Here is a 23370-nt window from a genome sequence, read left to right as displayed (position 1 = left end):
CTCACTGGAATTAGGGAGCACTAAAAGCTTTAACTGCTACCAATCGTAGATGACCAAGTGATACCTAAAACAACCAGACTCTTTAAAGAGAACGGTGAAAATTTTCCTTTCTGCATAAGGGTAGTATAGGGTGGGTGAAAGAATTAAGACTTTTTATGTGAGATTGTATTTTAGGTTCGTGTGTGATGTAGGAATTGATTGCCAACTTTGCAAGGGAAGATTTTGTGGATTGTACAAACTGACCTAACCCACATCTGCTTAAATATTCAATCTTTAGTCCCCGAGAGCAAAACGTATCACAAACTATTTTCAGAGTCCAATTGTGACTCTGGATTTGGGGGATATCCTTCTCATCATTCTCTTGGCATGACTTATATACATCTAAGAATGCATTGTGGCGGTATTCCCTACCCAAAATATTAGTGTGTGATTAGCTTGAGATATCGCCACAATCAGTGGTGGATGTACATTGGGACCAAGGTGGTCCCAAGACCACCCGGAGTCTGAGAAATATTCATGTGAAGGTCTTCTGATGATCCTTCAAATGTTTGGTACGGTTCCTTGTGTGGCCACAAGGGTTTGATGTAATACAAGTTAGGCATATCTTGACAGCACTTGGTTCGAGCACTCGACAAGTTCTCTCAATAGCACTCATGAGTTTGCTTCGACATATGTAGATATTTGTTGATATGCCCGCAACATGGTTCAATTGGCAACAAGAAGTCAACCAAATGTTCGATAAAATACCTCAATGAATACACTAAAATTTTCTTACGTGCTCTATTTCTATTAAAAGACTTAGACCTTTAACATTAAGACCCTCCAATGTTCGAATCTTAAATCCGTCACTAGCCACAATGGTACCAATATGACTACTTGGGAGACATTCTACCTTCCCATCGTTCTCATGACGTGACTTGTAAATGCTATAAAACCAACCACTCTCCTTTTGGAGTTTTATCTTTATTTTTTTGCTTATGTTTGCACAGGAGATGTCATGTTATGTGGTTTTGAATGCCACAGGGAAAAGGCCTTTCAGAAAAACCCAAGCATATAATTCCACCATTGCACTCCTGGGACTCCAAAAATATATAACTTCCTTAAAAGTAAAAGCTCCAACTGCGCATGCATGAAGACCAAATTGCCATTATTAATAGTACTGTTTGCTTTGCAATCTCGTCGTTGTTTTCGTCCATTTGTCCACTCACTTGGAAGCCACCACACACAACAACTACGGCCGCCCGAAGTTGGATTGCCGAAAGAGAAAAGCAAACAGGGACGTGTGGAGTAAATTACAAGGCAAAAGATGAGAAGGCGAACCGAAAAAAGAGTTGACTTTCTGATCCTCCCCACTAATCTGTGTAGAGAAAAGAAAGGGAATTTTAACGAAAAGATCTCAGTACTATTCACATTAACGAAAAATCATATTTTTATACTAAAAAATCAATTATAATATTATTCATTTTACTTTTTATTTTGTTCTTATTGTTAAAACTCAAAATTTTCAAGCCATTTTCATTAGTTTTCTGAAAAGAAACACTTTACATACAAAGAACACATCAAGTATTTTGATCTCACTCATCTACATAAAAAAAAAGGTTAAGATTCCTTCTTGTCACAATGCAGTATGTCTCTGTCTTCACTTCTAAAACTTTGTATAGTGCCTCAAAAAGGAGTTTTCGATTTCTGTACCAAGACATGCTGATGGAATGTTGTTAGCTTTTCTCGATCCAAAAAACCATCTCTCTCGTCGAAAGAAGCCGCTTTTTTCGACTAGCTAGCTACCTTTCCGTCATGGATCGTTTCGTGTCTTAAATTCAACTAGAAGGTGTACAACTTGTATCATTGCTGCCAATCAAGACTGTTCTCGTCTGCATTGTACTTGGCAATCGAAAGCGTGAAGTATATGAGTAAGATTGTTCCAACGCTTGACCTGCCATCGAAACCGAACACTTCTAGTCACCGAGTCGAATTAATGGAGTTTAGTGTTTAGGGTTTAAAAAGATCAGTAGACTTACATGGTGGCAAAGAAGAGGAGAACCCTCTTGGGATCAATGCCCCAAGAGGAAGAGCGCCGGAAACTATTCCTCCGCACAACACACCTCCCCTCGGTGGTGGTGCTAATGTTGGCCGCGGTGACGGTGATCTGATGATGAACGTGTGGGTTGCTCGATTGATCTATGGTACCAACAGCTGGTGGGGACTTTTCAGGCGTGCTAGACCCTACAATAGTAGCTGCAACTCAATAATTTCATACCAAAATGTGCACAGAACATGTTACCTAACTAGAATTTCAACGTCAGATTTCCCAAAAAGCTGGCGCATATAACTGCCTATGCCTCCAAACATGGAATCAAAACAAAGGGGGGAAGGTATTGAGTAAATCCTTTTACAAAAGCAATTAAAGTGGTTCTTGCAATAAGCAAATGAATATGTGTTTCTGCAGGAAGCACTTCAAGTGTTTTTCTAAGATTCGGTTGCATTTTTATTAAATATTGGTTCTAAAAATATTTTCACCAAAAACGCTTTTTAGTAATATTAAAGTACTTCTAAACAATCCCTAAAAATGCAATCAAAGTGTGAAGAATTCATCAACCGTACCATCTGGTTGACCTAGCCAAAATCTGGTTGCATTTCCCTGTCACAACTGAAAATTTACTTACCCAAGGGCCCCACTTAAAATTGATTAGAGTCGGTTCCAGTTTGAATTATGGACGTGGGTTCATGCTTATCGCTAACTAATCGCCAACTTACAAGTTTCAAATACCCATAAGTTTATCTAAGGTGGGACACTAACAAATGATTAACGATAATGCAAGGGGTTTCTAACTCAATCGTCTCGAGTTTGATTTCCCACTTTTCAGTATCACAGGAGTTTAAAAAGAGTCTCACATAAACTTGCATCAAACTATGTGAGTCGTAAAGAGACATTTCAAATAAACAGTACGTTGTGGAGTGCTTATTATAGTTTACTAATTATGATAAAGAAACAATTATAATATGTAAAGGTTGGTGATAACAATTATATATTACCACAAATATGGCACACACTAAAGTATGTCCAATTTTTTATTTTGTTCTTACTGTTTGCAACCCCAGAAGGCCATTTCAGCATCAATTCATATCACTCTCACCGCACAGAAAGTTAGTCATCTGTTTTACCAAATTTCAAACATAATTAATTTAAAGTAGAATATCGCTTTTATAAATAAAAAAATTTATTACCTACTGGTGAGGATGTTGTAGATGAAACTTCTTTGTCGTTTGAAACTCCTTTGCAGATTATCTTCTTCTCCCCACCTCTCTGAGACCATTTCCGGGAAAGATTTCTCTGCATCTTTATCATCAAACATAAATAATTTGTCAACAATTTTAATTTTCAAATGGAAAAAGAAAGCAAAGAAGGGTAAAAAACAGAGTTTAAAAAACAAATAGGATGCTTGCTGTTGCTTGAGAAACGAATACGTTTGCGGTTTCAAGAATGTCATGAATTTTCTTCTTTTTTAACCGAACGACATTCTGAACTACATGATTAATTGGGAGAATAACTATTAGAAATGCCACTTTTAAGAAATCCGAAGAGAAAAAAAGAACAGGAAAATGCAGAGTCTTATGAAGAAAAAAATAAATAAATGGGAGGAAGAAGAAAGTTACCGAGACTCTAGAATTTGTACTGGCATCTTTATCGGTGCCGCCATGGGAGAAGCTTTCCATGTCGATGACGAAGCTGTCAGATTTATCGGCGGTGTAATGAAACCCGTTTATATGATCCGAAACCGATATTTTCTGGGTTCCCATTCTCTCTTCTAATCCATAAACCTCCCCAGAATCAGAATCCTACACCAAAATCCAAAAACCCGAATTCAGAAACAGCGTCCCTGTAATTACTAATTAAAATCTTTTCTGAAAATTTGGAACTCCAACGGAACAGTTACAATACAAAAAAAGGAGCAATTTTCGAGAACCCAATTAAAAAATAAATAAAACCCAGAAAATGTGTAATTTAGTTTTGCTTACCAACTTTGGATTTTCCGCCATTTTTCTGTCGCTCTGTAGAAAAATGAAAGCTCAGAGGAACAGATAAATGGAGGAGGAGAAGAGAAGGAGTCTAATCAGGAGCGTCAGAAATTGCGTAGCGAACGGGACAATCACCAGACACCACCTGATTGCGAAATAGGAAAATTTGAAAAATAAAATCGAAAGAAAACTATCCAAATAAGTCAAAACTGGAGGGATTTAACTGGAATAAACAAACAGCAGATGAAACAAAGCCCGTGAATTATACGAAAGAAACTCACTTTGTACGCGAAGGCTGCGACTTTCTGATTATTTTGTTCACTTTTTCTTCTTCTTCCAACTGCCCAAGTCGTTGAAAAAAGTTTAGAAACCCCAACGCACGTAATAACCAAGAAGAGAAGATTAAGTCTTTTATCCTGTTTCTTCGACGAAACCCTGTTGCAGAAGAGAAAATGGAGACTTGGAGAGAGAGAGAGAGAGAGAGAAGTTGGTAGTTTTGGCTGCGGAGGAAGGGACAGAAATTCAGAAAGGGAGTGAGGATGCGAGAATGTGATCATGTGGGGAGAGTTTTTTATACCACAAGTTGGTGTTTAATTATAATCGTGACGTTTTTGTTCCTTAATCACTTGCGTTATAATTTTTTTTTATATTACCTCCAGATTAATCTTATAACCTAAGCTATCAACTTAAATAATTCTCCGAATCTCTTTTATCTGTAAAATCTAATCTCCTCATCGAATATCTAAACCAACCATATCCAATTCTATAAAATCTTATTAACTTTGCATATCTAATTTCATCCCCGCTTTTATCAATTATAATTCAAACCAGTTAGTTACAAAGTATCAAAAAATTAAGATTATGTGCTTTTGAAAATTGGAATTCCTTTCTTCTTTAAACGCATGAACCCTGTTTATATGAATTTTTTCAAAACAAGTCCCTCTTTCTTTTTCATATGCGAAAAAGAAAAACAAAAAACAAAAAACTCATGAGAGAAGGGGAGTGAACGATCGAGAGAGGGAGAGAGGAAAGGGATGTGGAGGAGAGAAACAGTAGGGGAAGAAGATGGACGTTCAAGCGACAAAATTTTTCAATTTAATCATTTCGTAGGATTATTTGTGTCTCGGTGTAACATAAAATTATTTAAGTTGATAACTTAATCTACAATAAAATTAATAAAAAAAAATTCTTATTACTTCGTTTGACAGAAAACTTTAAAGTGCTTTTGTGACATATTAACGTTTTCTAAAGAAACACAAACATACTCTTTGATCAATTGTAGGATGTAGAGATCACAAGAGTCCCATGGTAATGACCCTACACCCGCCCAATTAGTAGAACAAACATTCTGTCATGTTATTTTCTGTTTTTGTTTTTACGGATCCTGTCACAGTCCACGCAAATTCGGGTTCTGGATTAATTAATCAAACAAGAAAAGTGGTTTTTTAATCTCTAATTATAATATAAATGGCAACATTTATTTAACTTGTAAAGCTAATCTTACTAGAAGGGGAAACAACAAAATATGGAATTCGAATGTCCATTGATTGGTGTTAAGGTTCACTTAAGATCCATATAAACCCAATCACCTGGACAATCCCACATCAAGAATCTACAGATTGGAGAATTTTAAAAGCCATGACCAAAAATAAAATGACAAGTGATTTTCATTATTTGTTTTCTTTATTTATATTCTTTGTCCTGACATTTTCTTTAGAAAATTTACCTTGTATAAATAAATCTAAATTCAGTGTAAAATATGGATTATTTGTGGCTTGTTTGGGAAGCGTTTTTAAATGATTGAAAGCACAAAATAAGGTTAACTTGGTTGATCTAATAGTCATCATACTGACATACACGTGGGTGTGACAAACATATGAAGTAGCAAAGAAACATAGCCAATGCCCAAAAATAAAAAATAAAAACTTTAAACTTGACAACTAGACGTTTAATCACTTCATAACTAGCCACATTAGAGAATTTGCCTCCAAAACCACCAACAAAATTACATACATCTTGACAAATACAATTTTATCTTCGTAATAAAAAAAACAAATACAGTTTTATCTTCCCGAGCCATAAATTGATTAACGTATCAATTTATTTCAAAATTTAGGAGATATCTTATCATTTATAGACAAAAAGGTTGGATAACAATTTCTTAAAAAATGAGCTTAACTGAATTTAGTATGCGAGTAGTATACATACGATTGTAGATAAGATAAGATTTACCATTCTTTGCCAATCTTCACCAGAAAAACAAAGGAAATACGAAAGCAAAAAAGGCAGTCAATTTACATGTGAAAGATCGTTCAATCTAATTCCTGACCAACCGGTCTAACTCGAATAGATAATGAGCACACATATTTAATCTGAGACCAGTATTATTGAGAATTTAAATATTGAGAACATTTGGGTATCAGAATGTGTAAAAGTTAGGAGCATCTACATAAAAACAGCCTCATGTTTTTGTTTCTGGCCAAATAAATAATTAAATAAAACCCCTCATGCTTTTTAGAACTGAAGTTAAGGTTTAGATTAACTAAAACAAAAAGTAAAGAGAAGATTAGAAAAGGGAATGACGGTAGATTAGAACCTTAATTAACAAGTGAGATAAACATGAAAGGGAACATGATGAGGCAAGCAAGGTCATATCAGGGTTTACGCCTTCTTCTTCCTTGTTCGCTTCCTCCCATCTTCCTCGCTTTACTATGTTTGGGATGGAACATAAATCGTGCCCACCTTTGTCATTATTTATTTCTTTAACAACTAATTTTTGGTAGCCCTCTAGTAATGCGTTATATTAGTATTTTCCTCTATTTATAAGTAATTTTTTTTTAAAGATTTAACTCTTATAGATAACAAACTTGATATTAAATTGTGGTTGACTGGTTGCGGCTTTAGCTCAAATCCTCCTCAACATAGTTTGTAAAAAAAAAAAAGAATTGTTATTGACGCATCAAAATTCTCATTTTGCACTATAAACTTTATATATTTAGAAGAAAAAATATACCAGTAAAACGTAGACAATAAATTTTTCAAAGTGCCAATAACAATTACTAATTTATGTTAATTTTTCCTCTTATTCTACTTTTGAAATATATTGGTTCTGAATTATTTTAATAGTGAGAAGTCAGAACACATGACCTCCAAATCGTTGTCTTTTTTTATTCCTTTGGGTCATTGGCCTTCTGCAATAGGCAATAGCTTTATACAATATGTGAAGCAAGTGCTTTCTTTGTTTTCGGTAATGGGTGAATTAGAAGGAAAAGTCATCACCAGTTTTTATTTTTTATTTTTTTTTGTGCAGAGCAGGTAATAGTCACTTTTGTGGACGCAACATGCTTAATCTAATATTAGTCTCCTTCTTTTGGATCTATAACTCAAAGAAATTACCATCACGTATCATTTGATCTAATTTAACGGACGATGTCATTTAATTTTTGTTGTTTTATTATTTTCACCTCTAGGTAGATAAATCACAATTTTATTAAACCATAAAATCCAAGAGAAGATTCTATTATTATTCTAGATGAATTATCCAGCTAAATTTGAAGCTCCCATTGCTTTCCAAAAAATTTGTTCTGAAGCTTTAAATTTAATTGACTTCTACACCAACTTGTAGCAGTTGAGATGGACAACATGCGATTTCAGTTAATGTGGATAGTAGCTTTAAATAAAAACAAAATTGGGCAAGCTTCAAACTTATGAGAAGAACTTCTTTGTAACGGGGATGTTATTGTAGTATTGTGAGATTGTCTTGGTATATTTTCAAAGTTGTTTTCTCATCAATATAGATAAGTGTATCTCCAGATTTTATATATAGACCAAAATTATGTACACAAATCTTCATTTTTTTGAGTTGCACAGTTACTTTTGAGTTTTGAGGAAGCAAAATATTAAGCAACTTTCATATTTTGTCAGTTAAGATTATAAGAACTTTCTTACAACGGAAATGCCACTTTTAATAGTATGATGGTTTGTATATCTTCACAAAATTATATTCAAGCGAATGTAAGTATGTTAATCTTCGAATTTATAGACCAAATTATGTACGTAACACATGAATCTTCAATTTTGAGGTGCAAAAGTGACTTTTTATGTTTTGAGTAAGCAAGATATTAGGCAATTACATTTACAGCTAAGATTAAATTTCCTTTGGCTCTTTGGTTCTTTGTGACAACTTGTAACACTTGAGAAGGACGGCCTTAAATTATTCAGTTCCAGACACTGCAGGTAATGTCGGAAAAAACAAACATAGGATGGATCCACTTTTGTCTATATTGACGTTTGGGCAGTCGAATCTCTTGAAAAACAGACTAAATGGAAGTCACTTTCAAGATCTTAAAATATAAAAAAAGGTGATCGCGTGAAGGGCAAAATCACTGCTTTTTATTGTTCATACATTTATCCCCTTTATTTTGTTCATCCTATATGCATCTTTGGTTTTCGTCTCATCCCTCTTGGACATTACCACCATTGATGGTTGTGATTTGCACCAGAATATTTAGTTTGGATTAACTCCATTAATGAAGAATGGAAGGAACTCAAAGGAGAGATCCACAACAGGATGAGGTGAGAATTGACGTTTATGGCCAGAAGTGCAGATCATTAGGGTTTAGGGCATGCATTATCTCATCGAAGCCATGCAAATACTGTTCAAAAGTTACAGGAAGGGAATTAAAAATCTACATTTATAATTCAAACAATAAAAAATTTACAAACCCTACTGTTATAAATAGGCAAAAAGAGAGAGAATCTTTGCTAGAAATTGAGGTCAAACGGGAGCAATGTATTACACTATATATTTTCTTAAACGTATAAGACAATAATGTAGAAGAAGAGATGGGAGAGAGATTTGTATTATCGTTTTCTGTTGTTGATCTTTTTTGTTGTTTGTAAAGAAAAAGTGAAGTTGTTTCAGTGTGTTTTTTTGGTGTCACAATATGACTCATACATATATATCAGGCCCTTAATGCAAGGGGATTCACTTCATATTGAATTTCAACAATCCGAACTATCTATTTGATAAGTCTCGATTCATAGATCATTCTTGAAAAAATTCAATTTAATATGAAACTATTTGCCTATTTAATTATCAAAATCAAATTTAATTGTTTCTTATATAACAAAGTATTCGTTCATTTATTTGAACCCAATTAGATGTCTTAAATATTTCTGATTTATCTAATTTTTTTACAAGAATGATCTATGAAGTACAACTTGAAAAATAGACAGTTCGAATCGTTAAAGTTCGAAGTGGTGTGAACCCACAACTAATTCTCATTTTTATAAAGAAATGGGGATCCTCTCTCTCTCTCTCTCTCTATATATATATATATATATATATATATATATATATATATATAAGTAAAGGTCACAAACAGTTACAATCGTACACAATCAGATTCATAAAGCAAAGGATGTTGTAACAAATAGAGAGAACTATTTACCCCACACAAAAGTCTTTAATGAATAGTAGAGGCTTATCCAACCCACTGCCACTAGGGACATCCATTCTTACAATACCCACACGTATTGAACTGCATTATTAATGCAAATAAGACAACATATGGTTTCTGCGGGAGCATGTAAGTACTGTATAAAATTGTCATATTTGGGAATCAAAACGAGGAAAACAATGAAATATATAAAAGGTCTTATAAGATTGTCATGTTTGTTTTGCTATAATAACAAAAAATCTTTGTTTTCTAAGTGCTCCATATATACATGTAGGCATATATTTAGTCCGAAATTCAAATGAAGTAAAATTCGTAGAGCTGTAAGTTGTTGCTTCCCCACTGATTGTGTAGTCTTCTGCATTGTGTTTGCTTCTTCATTTTCCCCGCTGATTGTGTAGGCTTCTGCTTTGTGTTTGCTTCTTCATTTACAGCTAGGCTACACGGTTCTTTTTCCATGCAAATGAATATATATGAAAAGTGTCTAATCATTTATCCAAAATCAAGAAAGGAGAATGTTTATCTCTGTATTTATCTTACTACTTAATTTGGTTTCTGTTGTTTATAATTCATTATTTCTTTTCGATCTCGCGCAATCATAGATTCATATTATATTTCCAGTTTCCAAATACTGTTTATGCAGACATCCAGGCCAGCTAATATTGCGAGGTCGAAATCCCCTCACCTGTCTATTTTTTGTGATCTTAGCCAATCAGAAATAGACAAGAGTTTCCAATTTCTTCCATGGTACATGCCTGATATATATATATATATATATATATATATATATATATATATATATATATATATATATGTATGTATGTATGTATGTATGTGAAGCAGATCTGTGACACTATTTTTTTACACAACTTTTAAGATTAGTTTTTGTGAAGCACACTCTGTAATATATTTTAATATTTTAACAATCAGAACGATTTATCTTTTAAAACTTCACTTGTAAATCATTGCAAAAAATTAGACAAATCCAAAACCATTAAGACATATATTTGTAATGAATAAAATAGACGAATATGGTTCTACAAAAAAACCGTAGACCCTAAATCCATATGATTGATTCTTGGAAGACATGATCTTTGAGTGAAGACCTAAAAGATAAACAGTTCAGACGTTAAAATATATTACGAAGTGAACCTCTACAAAACGTATATAAAAAATTATGTAAAAAAAAAGTGATGCCAAAAATCCATCCGCATATATACAGTACACACAATGGAATTTCTAATCAAAGAGGTATTATACACGTGTGTGGAGATGTCATAATTTATAATATATACCGCCCCACTTTAGATCTCACAATAATGCAACATATATATATATATATATATATATATATATATATATATGAAACGAATCATCAACACTATTATACTTGGTAGTGGACAAAAGAAAACTTGTTTATTCAATTTCAAATGGTGGTTGGATATGGAATGTTATGGAAGTTGCATTATATATAATCATGAAATTATGACTTGTATATGTGGATGTGGTGGGGTTTCAATTTCAATATATTATCAGAAAACATTCAAAGTAATATCCCAGGATCATTCACCATAGAATCTTTGTTGGTCATAATTATACTCCTAGCTTTTGTTGAATGAACAAACTATAACATTACAAGTTTCATCTGAAAATGATGTGGCTTAGGTTTTAATTACTTTCAAGCATTTTTGGCAGCTCCAAAGGGTATGGAACTTGATTGCTCCAAATCATGGCCAAATGGTTAGTGATAAATGTCAAAAAATTGAACACGATCTAACAAAAGCAACTTGGAAAATAAACAATTTCGATCGTCGTGCAACATTACTGGAGAAAAATGAGAGCTATATGGAAGAGTCAAAGAATTTAAGCCAAAATATCAAATGAAAGTAGAGAAAGTTCAAATGAAAAAGATGATGACGTTACTCAAAAGGGTTATAGCTAGTAAGATTCAAGACTCAAACGTTTTTAATTTGTTAAGACTTCTAAATTTTCATGATCGATAGATTGCTCGATGTGCTGCCATAAACTTACTTGAAATACAAAATTAAATTCCCCTAGCAATTAGGAAGACTTTGAACTCAATCATGTCAAAATTTTCACGAATATACTACATTTGCATTGGTAATATCCATCACATGCTATTTTACATATAGGTCGCTTTTGCTTAAAGGATGGGGGAAATAAATTACATGGCCTGCAGAGTTGTGCAAGCGTGATCCAATAAAGGAAGGTCTCAAAAGATAAGCCGTGGCCCTATCCTTGGACCTTTGCCCTGGCCTCCAAGGGACAGACAGATTATGGGGCGTTGACTGATGAGGACTCGACTGGTAACTAGCTAGTTACGTTGCTCTCGTTCCATATGTACGTACATTGTCTGAGTCCTGGAAGTTAATTGGAATCTTCAGTTGATCTCAATTGTTCATCACAGTTACCATATGTTATCCTCCAAAAGAGAACTCGAGTTCAAAGTTGTAATTAAGAGGCAGAACAAAAGGAGAAATGGCCTAACAGCATCTCTAAAAGATGTTGTAAAACAACCACAGCTTTATTTGAAAGATTCAAACTTAAAAAAATTCATATTTAAGAGATGTTGTAAAAGAATCTTGATTGTAGTAAAATGAACTGTCGCTCTTTAACCTTAGAGTCCAACTATTCACTTGCTAAATATAAAAAAATATAATAGAACTCAAGGGTGTGAGAGAATTTTCAGTGTGCTCGAAACATGGGTGCACATGTATAATAACATCTAACGTACTGTCCCGTGTTCCGGGTATGCTGAAAAATCATTCCAAGAGTGGACTCTTGGTCAAAGAGAAAATGAACAGAGAATGTTGTTTTAAGGAATAAGTGGGTTGAGTTTGAATTGTTAATAATAAATATTCAAAGTCTATTAAAACATAAGGTTTTAATGGAGATTGAAAACTGAATAGCTAAAATAATTGTTTTTAACACTGTTTACTTGCTATTGTAAGAATTAGCATGAAAAATTAGAGTTTTTCTCTAATGACCAACTTGATGTGCATGCATGGACAATAAGAAGGACAAAAATTCAGAGACGTGACAAAGTTCCAATAAAACTGAAAGAGAAAGGGTATAGACGTGGGCTCCCATATATGATATGTAAACAGTTAGATTTCTAGTGACAGGCCGTAGGGTAATATATATGTCTGTAATGTTGTTTCTGTGCTATGTCGATAAAAATATATAAAATCATGTGCCTGGTCATCTTGTAGACATGTAGTTCGATTGATCTTTAAGATATCAAACGAAAGGAATAATTTACATAACTAACATGAATAAATATCTGAGTAGTGGATTAGATTAATTATTTACCCTAAGTGGTACTTTTTCTACTCTCGAGCGCAATGTCATAGTAGGATTTATACAATTAACTTCACTTAGTATAATAAAGTTTAGTAGTTGTTATTGTTGTTATTGGTACTTGCTCATAATTAAACATGCAAGAGTTAGCTCTTTCTTTTTAATACATGTTGTTCATATATTTATGATTATGATAACATAGCTTTCACAATGTTTAACTATGTATAATGTGCATTACTTAATTAATAAGTGAATAACTATATATATATATATATTTACATATTATTTTCAATTTTTTAATACAACGAAATATATACATAAGAGATAGGAGAATAAATTGGTTTCAAACTCATTATTCTCGAGATTTGAACCTAATACATCTTACTCACAAATGAAAAAAAATCTATAAATTGTAATACTAAGTGACTATTTATTTAATCAATTAACTGAAAAGGATATGTCTGAAGTTACATCCATACAAAGAGTGGTAACTTCTCTTGAACAATTGTGATGAGTTTATACTGTGAAAGAATCAACATATTCTTACACACAACATTCTGATCAACAGTCTAACGACATTGCGTACTCGATCATGCACCGTTTCCATCACATGCAATCTATTTTGGGAGGACAGTAGCCAGAGATGAAAATGATATATAAATTGTTTTGGAATGTTTGTTTCTAGGGTCGACCATTGAAGTTTCTAATCACAGAGACTTGACAAATTAAGCTATTTTGATGCCGTAATGCTATTCTTACCATAATTTTATACCACATTTCTTTACCATCTTAGGTGGCATATAAGCTGGACAAGCTACATCATTTAATTTCAAACTTTTTAAATGATGATTGTGGTATACGAGGAGTCTCATTCTTCCACCTAAGATTATTTAAGTGTTTTAATTAATAAAAAGATTGAAATTAAATGATGTAGCTTGTCCAACTCATCTGCCACCTAAGATGGTAAAAAAATGTGGTATAAAATTGTGCTAAGAATAACATTACTCATTTTGATGAAAAACATTGACAACGACAGATCACGGGTTTTTCGAACATTAGTCATTAAAAATATTGAAATTAAAAAAAAAACTATTGATTCTAACCCTTTGAAGTGTATCTTAAAAAAAAAAATTATATTCTATTTTTATTATTTAATCTGTATTTTTATTTAATATTTCCAAATTAAAATTTTGATTTTATTAGTACACACATTTTAGTTCTTCCAATATAAATAAACTTAAATGAGAAAACATTAAAAGAAACTAGTGACATATAAGAAAAATACGTAAATACATAAGTGTACATAAATAATCGTATCGAAATATATTAAATTGATTTGTTTGTACCGAAATGTTTATACCTAATTATATTATAATGAATTAATGAATTAGTGTAGACTTAGAAAAAGAAAAATCATGAAATTATCCAAAAAAATGACATGAAATATAAATGATGGCATTTAAATAGATACAAGAGACGAAGTTCCATTTTAAATCTTGTACCAAGTATTAATCCAAACTTCATGTTGTTTAATGATTAAAATTTAGTTTTCTAATGATTAAATTACACTTTGTGGGAGTGGATTGTGGAGTGCTACTGATACTGAATGCGTTGCAGAATCAAAAGAGGGAGGAGAAAATCATGGGGATCCCACTCCCACATGCAGAGCATCTTCACCGTCCACATCAAGGGCAGTTAAACTTAACCAATCAATTAATTTAAAACCTAGACTCCACATAGACACAGAATCACAGATATGATGGATCCAGATGGGTCGGTTGGCACGACGATTCTGCTTTCTCGTCGCGACTCGATCGATGGCGGTTCAAATTAGCCACCTCGAGACAGCCCAGCGCAATTGGCGTTGTACGTCAATTTATTTTGCATGCAATAATGCAAATGACTAGCGCACAAACAGACAACGTACGGGTGTCTGGAGTGTCTGGAGTGTCACAGCGTCACAGTGTGGTGGTGGTGGTGGTGGTGGTGGTGGTGAGGGGGCCGGGGCTACCTTCTCGCTATATGCTCATATTAGACGGGGTGATCTGTCATAGTCTATAGTCTCTAGTACGGATTATAGCCTGGGTCTGCATGCTGATAAATAATGAAATGATTTCTTGTAATTAACAGGGATATGTTTGGGACTGTTTTTATAAGAGCAACTCCAATCTTGGGGATCTATACAGGATGTAAACCACTTTTACATTATAATTTATATTTCGAAAGATGTAAATTTTCGTTTTGCTCCTATGCAATTGCGGATTCAAGATTTTAACATCGGGTGGTTTCAGTGTAAAAGTTTTATTATATTGAACAATAAATATTTTTCGTTCATATCCATGGTTCAAACAAGATTACAAACCACAAAGATAAAAATTTGTTTACGTTCGACGAGGTTTCATAATTCATACCATGGAAACTTTTCATGATAGTTTCATTATCAATACAAGAAAAAATATCTTTCTTGATGTAAACAATTAAACTATCATTTAACCACTAATCTCCTATATCAATTAAAAATAATAATTCATCGTTTATTGAAGCTAAAAAATATATGAAGTAACCGTTACATAATCAATCAATATCAATTTCAATGTTTAACATCCCTATATTATTAATTGAAAAATTTGGACAAAAACTATTAAAATCGGTGATGGTGGAGAGAGGTGGACCATGTGGTGGTAGAGTGCGTTGGGGTCGATGCATGATTGGCCTTGGGAGTTAGTGAATAACGTTTGGGAATTGGGTTAGTTGGGTCGGCCCGGGTCTTTTAGGCGTAGGAAGAGAGTGAGTGTTTTTTTTTTTAACTGACCGGAATCAAACGATGCCGTTTTCGGCAGGTCATTTGAAAAAAGTCAGATCTTTCTTCTTCGTTCAAAGTTTATGTTGCACGTCAGCCATGGAGGCCTCCTCTCCTCCACCACTTGCCCAGACCGTCGGGTGATCCCCAGTCCTTACAGTCAAACCAACGGGGACCAAGATCTGCCCTTGCTCCAGTGTATAGATGTAAATAAGTAGGAACCAAGTCCATCCCTACTCTTTAGGCTTTTACTTTTTAGTTTTTTATACAAAGAAATATCTACTCTAAGGAGAATATAAATTAGGCTACACAAGAGGTGGCGGATTAATCCATTGGGTTATTAATAGATACTCGTTAAATTTGATATCACTATAATATAGAGGTGAGATTAGTAGCGATGCTGATGATGTAAGGTAAAATCAAACTAAATGGATCTTGATGGGTACCCAGTAACAACTCAATAGGTTGATTTGCCATTTTTAAGCTAATTCAGACACTGAGTCCACCATAATCAAGTATCAAATTCATCACAAACATTATACGGTCTCGGTATCCCAAAATTGTTGTATTAAACATGATTAGAAACGATTTTCACAGGATTATGTTCATTTTAGAATACGTCCGTAGGAAACCTTTATTCTTTCGTATACAATGCATGAATATACCTATTCTTTTCTTTCTCCGTGCAAAAGAACCAAAATGCTTTGACGTCCCTTCAATTCCCCGCCACCTCTTTCACTTCACACAACATATATAAACCAACTCCATTAACTAACAGTTCTATCCTACTCACCAAAACCCTCCTCTCGTACATTCTTTTCTCCCAGAAAATGTACAACTCCGACCAGTTGCCGATAGAGTACGCCACCCCAGAGCAACAACGACCCATGAAGCGTCAACACACCGCCCGGTACTACGCCCACCGCGTCCGCGAAAGTCTCACCACCCGGGTCTCCAAGGTCATATGCACCATTTTCTTAGGCCTCCTCCTCATCGTTGGCATCATAGCGTTCATACTATGGCTCAGTCTACGTCCGCACCGCCCAAGATTTCACATCCTTGCATTTTCGGTTCCGGGTTTGGCTCAAGAATCCGGGTTCGAAAATGCTGAGATAACGTTCAATGCCACGGCCCGTAACGCGAACCATAATATTGGCATATATTATGGTTCTATGGACGGGACGGTGTACTATAGGGACCAACGGATCGGGTCAATAACGGGTTTACTTCAACCGTTTTATCAGGATCCGAAGAATACGACGATCGTGATGGGGTCGTTTAGGGGGGCCACCTTAAATGTTAATAACCAGCGTTGGACGGAGTTCTTGAATGATCGTAAAAGAGGAACGGTTGTGTTTCGGCTTGAATTTACGGCCGCGATCAGATTTAAGATTCGCGCTTGGTACAGCAAGCGCCATCGGATGCACGCCACCTGTGATGTTGATGTGGGCCCGGACGGCTTGATTTTGCCCATTTCTAAAGATAGGAGATGCCCTGTGTATTTCACCTGAGTAGGGAAATATTATTATTCTTTTTTTCTTCTAATTATTAATTAGTTGGTGTTTCTCTTTTCCCGTTGTTTTGGGGTTAATTGCTTTTGATTTGCAGAGTGACCACAGAAGTTGTGTGATTTATTTCATTTTGTGCAATCTTTCTCAATTAATTGGTTCAAATTATTGAATTTGGGGTGGAAATCTTTTCAATTTAAATGTCTTTGAAGTGTTTCTTAACGTTCTAATAAAACCGTTATGATTCCACCTTAAAAATAGATGTGAACGAATTGAAACCTCGGAAATTGGTAGTGTAATTTTTAGAACCTCAACGGTTTTTATGAAAAACACGACCAAGTGCTGATGAATTAAAATGCCTAGAAAAGGCCTTCAAGCATAATTTTCCTCTTCTTTTCTTGTTTCTTTAACTATTATTCCTCTATAACAATTTGAGGAGTGCCAGCAACTTTTGCACTAACATTTGCATTTGCACATTTTCACTTCTTCACATGACACGTGTTAGTTTTTTACCCAAAAAACAAGACCGTTAGTTTTTTACCCGTCAAATGCAAATGTTGCTAGCATTTCTCTAGCAATTTTTCACATGCTTTCCATGTTTCCTGGGATGTAAAAAAGAAAATAAATCTTTAATCTTTAGGATAGACGAAAGTTACAAAAATCTTCAGCTTCTCTTTCCAAATCGTGTAAAACATTGTACTAAAAGATGATCATGTACGAATGAGCTATTTGGATGCAAGAAAAGAATTATATTTTGTTCTCAAATTCCAATATGATCTACATAATATGTGCTTCCTCAAAGCATAAACACTACTTTAATGAAGCTTACGATGCCATTTGCTTCGTCTTCAAATCGGATCCAAGGGAATTTAGGGGATAATCAAGATATTAATCCTAGACAAGCAAGGGAATGAAAAGAGCTTACCCAAACCGCGTTCCTTCTCTTCCAAGGATTACAGGTTTCCTGTGACCTACAAATGTAGCAGACTTTATCCTCCAATGTCAAGAAGAAAAGAACATATGCTCTTTAACGTAGATTACAAGCACCCTCCTTTGATATTCCTTCTTTTCCCCTTTATTCTCCTCCTCATATAAACAACTAGTGCAACCCAATTCATTTAAAAATCTGAAGTCCATCTAATCATCAGACGAAGAAATGTGCGAAACAAAGAATTTCTACTGCTGGGCTCTGCAATTTCTAGCTCTCCTGGGACTCCTGGCCCTCTGTCTATGGCTGGCCTTACGTCCGAAGGACCCTCAGTATACCATTGTTGATATCAACATCCCAAAATCCGATTTAGAGGACGGCGCATACAATGGTTCTATCTTATATGCCCTTCAAATTGAAAATCCTAACAAAGACTCTAGTATTTTCTATGATGAAACAGTTTTAACGTTCTTGTATGGGTCGGATAGTGTTGGGGAGAAACACATACCAGCATTTCATCAAGGAAGAGGTAAAACCCGTCAAGTGATTGACTATGTAGATGTCAACCCACGAGTTTGGAAAACTATTCGCAATTCCCTATTGCATGCAACTGCAGAATTGAAGGTGGCTTTGCTTTCTCGGGTTCGGTATAAAACATGGGGAGTGAAGAGTAAGCATCATGGGCTAGACTTGCAAGGTAAATTATCAATTGGTTCAGATGGTAAGATTTCTGGTAAGAAGAAAAAAATTAAGCTAAGCCATTCTTCCAAGAAATGGAGAAGGAGCAATAGCCGACGATTACTAGATTAGATGTTTTCTTGTAAACTTACAATATGGCTTACCTTACTTTCACATTGTTGCTTATAATGTACTCAGAATTGTTCCAATTGTTATTCTAGTAGATCACGCAATTCAACAATTTCTCAATTTGATAATAAAAGAGTATATTTGAGAATAAGTTCTTGATTTGTGCCTAATATTAATATAAACCAAGAGCCTAGAGAGCTGGCGTGAATCAAACCAAAATTCCCTCCAAAATTTGAGTGCCAGATAAGAGTGCACCTGATTTTCCTTTCTAACGACTCTCAGTGTCAGGCTCCGATCCCGACATACGTCTAGGATCGACACGTGACGTCACCAAGTACCCCTATATCTAACATATCCCGCCTCCGGGATATGTACCAAGCACAACTCAAGCCTCGAATTACGTAGCGATTATTCGTACTTTTATGGATGCATCTAACCTCCTTATTAGAATGCTTACGTACCCTCAAAATGGATCAAGTCATTCGTAGTTCATCATACACTACACTCGAACAGTCATTTCATAATTCACTTAATTTTTAACATGCTACCTCCATCCACAACATGTAACATAGCAAATAATCAACGAAGCACAATATTATTCTCAAGCCACATTGATCAACTAAAATAATCATAGTAATAACAATCATATCCAACGTCATTCCACAATCCCGTCAATTAATTAACTCATGACTCAAGGATGCCAGATTTTGACTTTTAACTTAGTCAATCAATGATATAACATACCATTTCACGAATTTATGTAAAGAGCTCTAAATAATTCCCTTTTTGAATTTTGAGTAATAACATGGTATATAAATTCACAAGGTCTATTGTGGGTAATTCCCATTCACTTGAATATAGGGTTTTAGACTAACCTTATGGAAATGAGCAAGAGCAAGGATTTCAGACCACTCAACGAAATCCAATAACATCGGGTTCCAGACCACTCAATGGGACCAGAATATTAAGCGGTTTCTCGTAATTTACCCAGACCTGTTATACGTATAATCAATGCCTACATCATTGAGATGGTACACTGGCAAATCAGATACTCGGATAAGCTGCGAAGCTCAGGTGAGTGACAATAATACAAGTATGTGATATTCAATAAAAACATATCATCGATCACAATTTATAAACATCAAGTATAGAATCATGCTTTATGAAATCATAATCAAGTCGCTGAAAACTCCGAATGAGTCACCCAGACATCTAATGGCTTTTCTAGTTTAAACCATCAGATTATCAGAAACCATCATTCATATGTACATTAAAAACTAGAGCTAGATGGATGCAGTTCGGCCAAAGCCTACATAAGTAACCAAACAGGAAATAGCCCCCCAAACTGGATTAACCAAGCAGAGCCACTCCTGAGAAAGTACCCAAGTAGGCAGTGACCCCCCAACGTGGATTAACCAAGCAGAGTCACTTCTACCGCTGTTAGAAAGTGATCACTTAATGCGGATGAACCAAGCATGATCACTTAATGCGGATGAACCAAGCATGATCACTTTTAAGCATATATGGCCATAAGGATCGCCCAACACAGATTAACCAAGCGCGATCTATATATAGTATGATTCCCCAATGCGGATTAACCAAGCAGGACCACTAGTGACCCCTCAACGCAGATTAACCAAGCAGGGTCACACCTACAAAACTGTTAGGCAGTGATCACCCAACACGGATTAACCAAGCAGGACTATCCATGTACCATTGCAACATGGTGAAGACTTGGTGTCACCTAACCAAGTGACATTAGGGTAACGGTCCCCTACTAGCCCTCAATTTAACAAGCATTTCAATATGCACTTCAAATCACTTTTTTCACAAATATTTCCAATCCATGAATCAAATCAGATTTGATAAAAATAGATCGATGGCCAATTATAAAAATCACATTTTAATAGAAACACACATTTATGAAACCATGTCATATCCATAAAGGATGCTAATATAAGAAAACAGGTTAATAACTATATCACATTTATTAAAGTCACTCAACGAGACAAGTCCGCAAAGCCTCACTAAGTCTTTTGTAATACTAATTTTAGTAATTCAGATGGTTTTAGATATGTTGACCAAAAGTCAACTCTCAGTTAACGGTGGGGTCCACATCCTAGCAATTTAATCTAGAAGATCTGCACATCAGATTTCAGATCTAAAACTTCCTTAGGTCCATATTATGCTCATAGAACAACATACTAAAATCTCATCGCGATTTGACGGTCGAATCTCCGCCAATTACTAGAATTAGGTAGTGGTCAACAATTTATTTTACAAACTTAGAAATCCAATTCGAGAAGATCTGTAAGTCGGATCCCCAATCCGTAAGTTTCTATGGTCCTCAAATATTACGTATTATAACGTATTAAAGTTTGGTGACGATCCAACGGTTGGATCGTTGATTCATATTTTTATTAAGTAATGTCTCATAGTGAAATTAGGTTTAAATGATCAAACCACGTCATACAAATATTAAATACAAAATCAGGACATCTAATTGAACTTAGAAAGGCATCGTCGGCCCGCTGGCCACGCGCTGTCGTAAGTGGCGGTTTCCGGCGAACGAAAACCCAAGTTTCCGACTACCTTAAAAAATTACCAAATTTCACAAAAATGTAGATCTCAATGAATAGAGCAAGTTTCATACCTATGACTAAGGCCATTTTTTCCGGGAAACACCTCAAATTGTCCACACTGAAACCCTAGAATTGGGTGTTCTTGATTTGATGCCAAAACGAACTCCGACACCGCAACCAATGCATGGGTTTTGTTCCTGAGGTTGAGGTAAGTATTTTGGTGTTGGTGGTCGACGGTAATCATTGTCGGATTCACCGGAAAAATGAGAAAACCGCCGGAAAACCACGAACTTTGTGGCTTCGGTTTGTAAAATTAGGTTAGAAATTGAGAAATATGATACCACAAAGATGTTGGGTTCACCAAGAGCCTTCCATAGACACCACCTCAATCGGATGTTGGACAGAAGAGATATAACCGGGTCCAGGAACCGGGTTGGGGTTTGAAATCAGGTCAAGGTTGGTTAGGTGTTTCCTCAACTCTCTCCTTTCCCTCCTTGTTCCCCTTGCTGATTGATTCGCTCCCCCTTTTAGCTGATTGGTCCCTTAACTAACATAAATCTAATTGGCCTTTTTCAGTTTTTCCCACAAGATGGGAGTTTAAAATAAATTTAAAATCTATATTTTGGTAACACAACTTCAAATGTTCGTATATATACCGTATAATCCGGACTCGCAAACAGTTTTTGCCGATGTGCTCACAGTTTCAAGATCTATTTGAAAACATGACTTGTGACCTTGAAAGGTCAACGAATTTTAGATAATTAATTTTCAAACTTCGTAACTAGTTTAATTAAAATCTAAATTCAACTAAATTAATATAATTTCTCGAAAAATAATATAAAATCTCAATAATACAAATACGTAAATTATAACAGTGAAATCCAGTAACTCAGGTTCCACTTTTTGTATGTCCGACAGTAATTTGCAACTTGTCTAGTTGTCTTCGCCACTCATGGAGATGAACCTAAAACACAACCAAATTACGTCATTTATATATCCCAAACATCCAATCCAACCATCACCCGGTTCCGGCACAATTTATGAAAACAAATTTCTTTTTATTCTCATTTTTCAGAAGAAATGTACAAGATGATACTTACAGCTGGGAAGCCACCATTATCTCCAGGTCCTGTGATATCCTTCATTACATAGCTAGTAGCAGCAAGCCGTAGCCGCGAAGTCCATGTAAAAAAATATTCAGCAATATTCGTAATCAATGAAAACATGTGAGAACACGAAAAAAATAGAAAAGCAGTAGAAAAATTAAAAAAATTACATTGTTACGAACTGCTACCATAGTTACATAGTCTCCTATCCTGTATGAGAATAAAAACAGGACAGCCATCAAATTTGGCAGATCTTCTGAATCATCGACCAAGTCGTTGAAGTGAAAGTGGATCATATCTTATGGCGGGCTTTCTAAATCAGAAAAATACAGTAGGGACAGAGAAAGAACATGCGTCACTGAGCCTGCAATCCCAACTTGTCCACAAAGTATGCAATTCTTCGCAACAACTACATTATGACCAATCTACAGGAAACGAGCAAAAGGACAATTGTATACTATATTCCAGGAAAATTATGCAAGAACTTAGAAGGCAAAAGTTAACCTGAACTAAGTTGTCTATCGTTGCATGATCTCGTAACTGTATCTCTCCAACTTCATAAACCAAAGAATTCTACAAACTATTGCTCTAACTTCAATAGAATCTGAGTAAAACTTACCCAGAAAATATAGTAATCCATCTAAAATCAGTTTAAAATATATCAAGGGCTCTATGTCTAACCTGCCCCTGTGAACGAACTTGGTTACTCTATCAAAATCAAATAAGTGAAAACATTAACAAGGCAATGTCGAGTTAAAAATTAGATCGTCACCCAATTTTGGTTGATTGCCCAATAGTGAGGTCCAATGACAGCTCTCGCCAACAACGGATTTTGAATGAAC

At 34.9% G+C, this 23370-nt stretch overlaps 3 protein-coding genes and 1 long non-coding RNA gene across 6 annotated transcripts; 2 read left to right on the top strand and 2 right to left on the bottom strand.

The window, feature by feature from the left end:
• Positions 1-1501: 1501 nt before the first annotated feature.
• Positions 1502-4577, bottom strand: LOC126586646 (uncharacterized). Of its 3 annotated transcripts, none has more exons than XM_050251560.1 (6): positions 4299-4577; positions 4018-4207; positions 3655-3837; positions 3226-3337; positions 2019-2235; positions 1502-1933 (listed from the first exon to the last, which is right to left on the bottom strand). In XM_050251560.1, the coding sequence occupies exons 2-6, from the start codon at positions 4036-4038 to the stop codon at positions 1843-1845; spliced, it is 624 nt and encodes a 207-aa protein (XP_050107517.1). In that variant the 5' UTR covers positions 4039-4207; positions 4299-4577; the 3' UTR covers positions 1502-1842. The 3 variants fall into 3 exon arrangements, with proteins under 3 accessions (XP_050107517.1, XP_050107516.1, XP_050107518.1); XM_050251559.1 differs by having other exon boundaries at positions 4018-4162; XM_050251561.1 differs by having other exon boundaries at positions 2019-2223; positions 4018-4162; positions 4299-4576.
• Positions 4578-16210: 11633 nt separating this feature from the next.
• On the top strand, positions 16211-17306 carry LOC126585150 (NDR1/HIN1-like protein 10). The gene has a single exon (XM_050249536.1). It carries the CDS (start codon positions 16428-16430, stop codon positions 17106-17108), a length of 681 nt encoding a protein of 226 aa, XP_050105493.1. The 5' UTR covers positions 16211-16427; the 3' UTR covers positions 17109-17306.
• Positions 17307-18222: 916 nt separating this feature from the next.
• On the top strand, positions 18223-18991 carry LOC126586918 (protein NDR1-like). Its single transcript, XM_050251879.1, has one exon. The coding sequence runs from the start codon at positions 18262-18264 to the stop codon at positions 18841-18843; it is 582 nt and encodes a 193-aa protein (XP_050107836.1). The 5' UTR covers positions 18223-18261; the 3' UTR covers positions 18844-18991.
• A 3216-nt stretch (positions 18992-22207) lies between these two features.
• On the bottom strand, positions 22208-23354 carry LOC126585207 (uncharacterized). The gene is made up of 2 exons (XR_007610360.1): positions 22523-23354; positions 22208-22386 (listed from the first exon to the last, which is right to left on the bottom strand). It is a non-coding gene; the product is annotated as an uncharacterized LOC126585207 (long non-coding RNA).
• Between the last annotated feature and the right edge of the window lie 16 nt (positions 23355-23370).

Source organism: Malus sylvestris, chromosome 10, assembly GCF_916048215.2.
Source record: "Malus sylvestris chromosome 10, drMalSylv7.2, whole genome shotgun sequence".
In the NCBI taxonomy this organism is placed as follows: Eukaryota; Viridiplantae; Streptophyta; class Magnoliopsida; order Rosales; family Rosaceae; genus Malus; species Malus sylvestris.
This window is presented reverse-complemented; position numbering and strand designations above follow the sequence as displayed.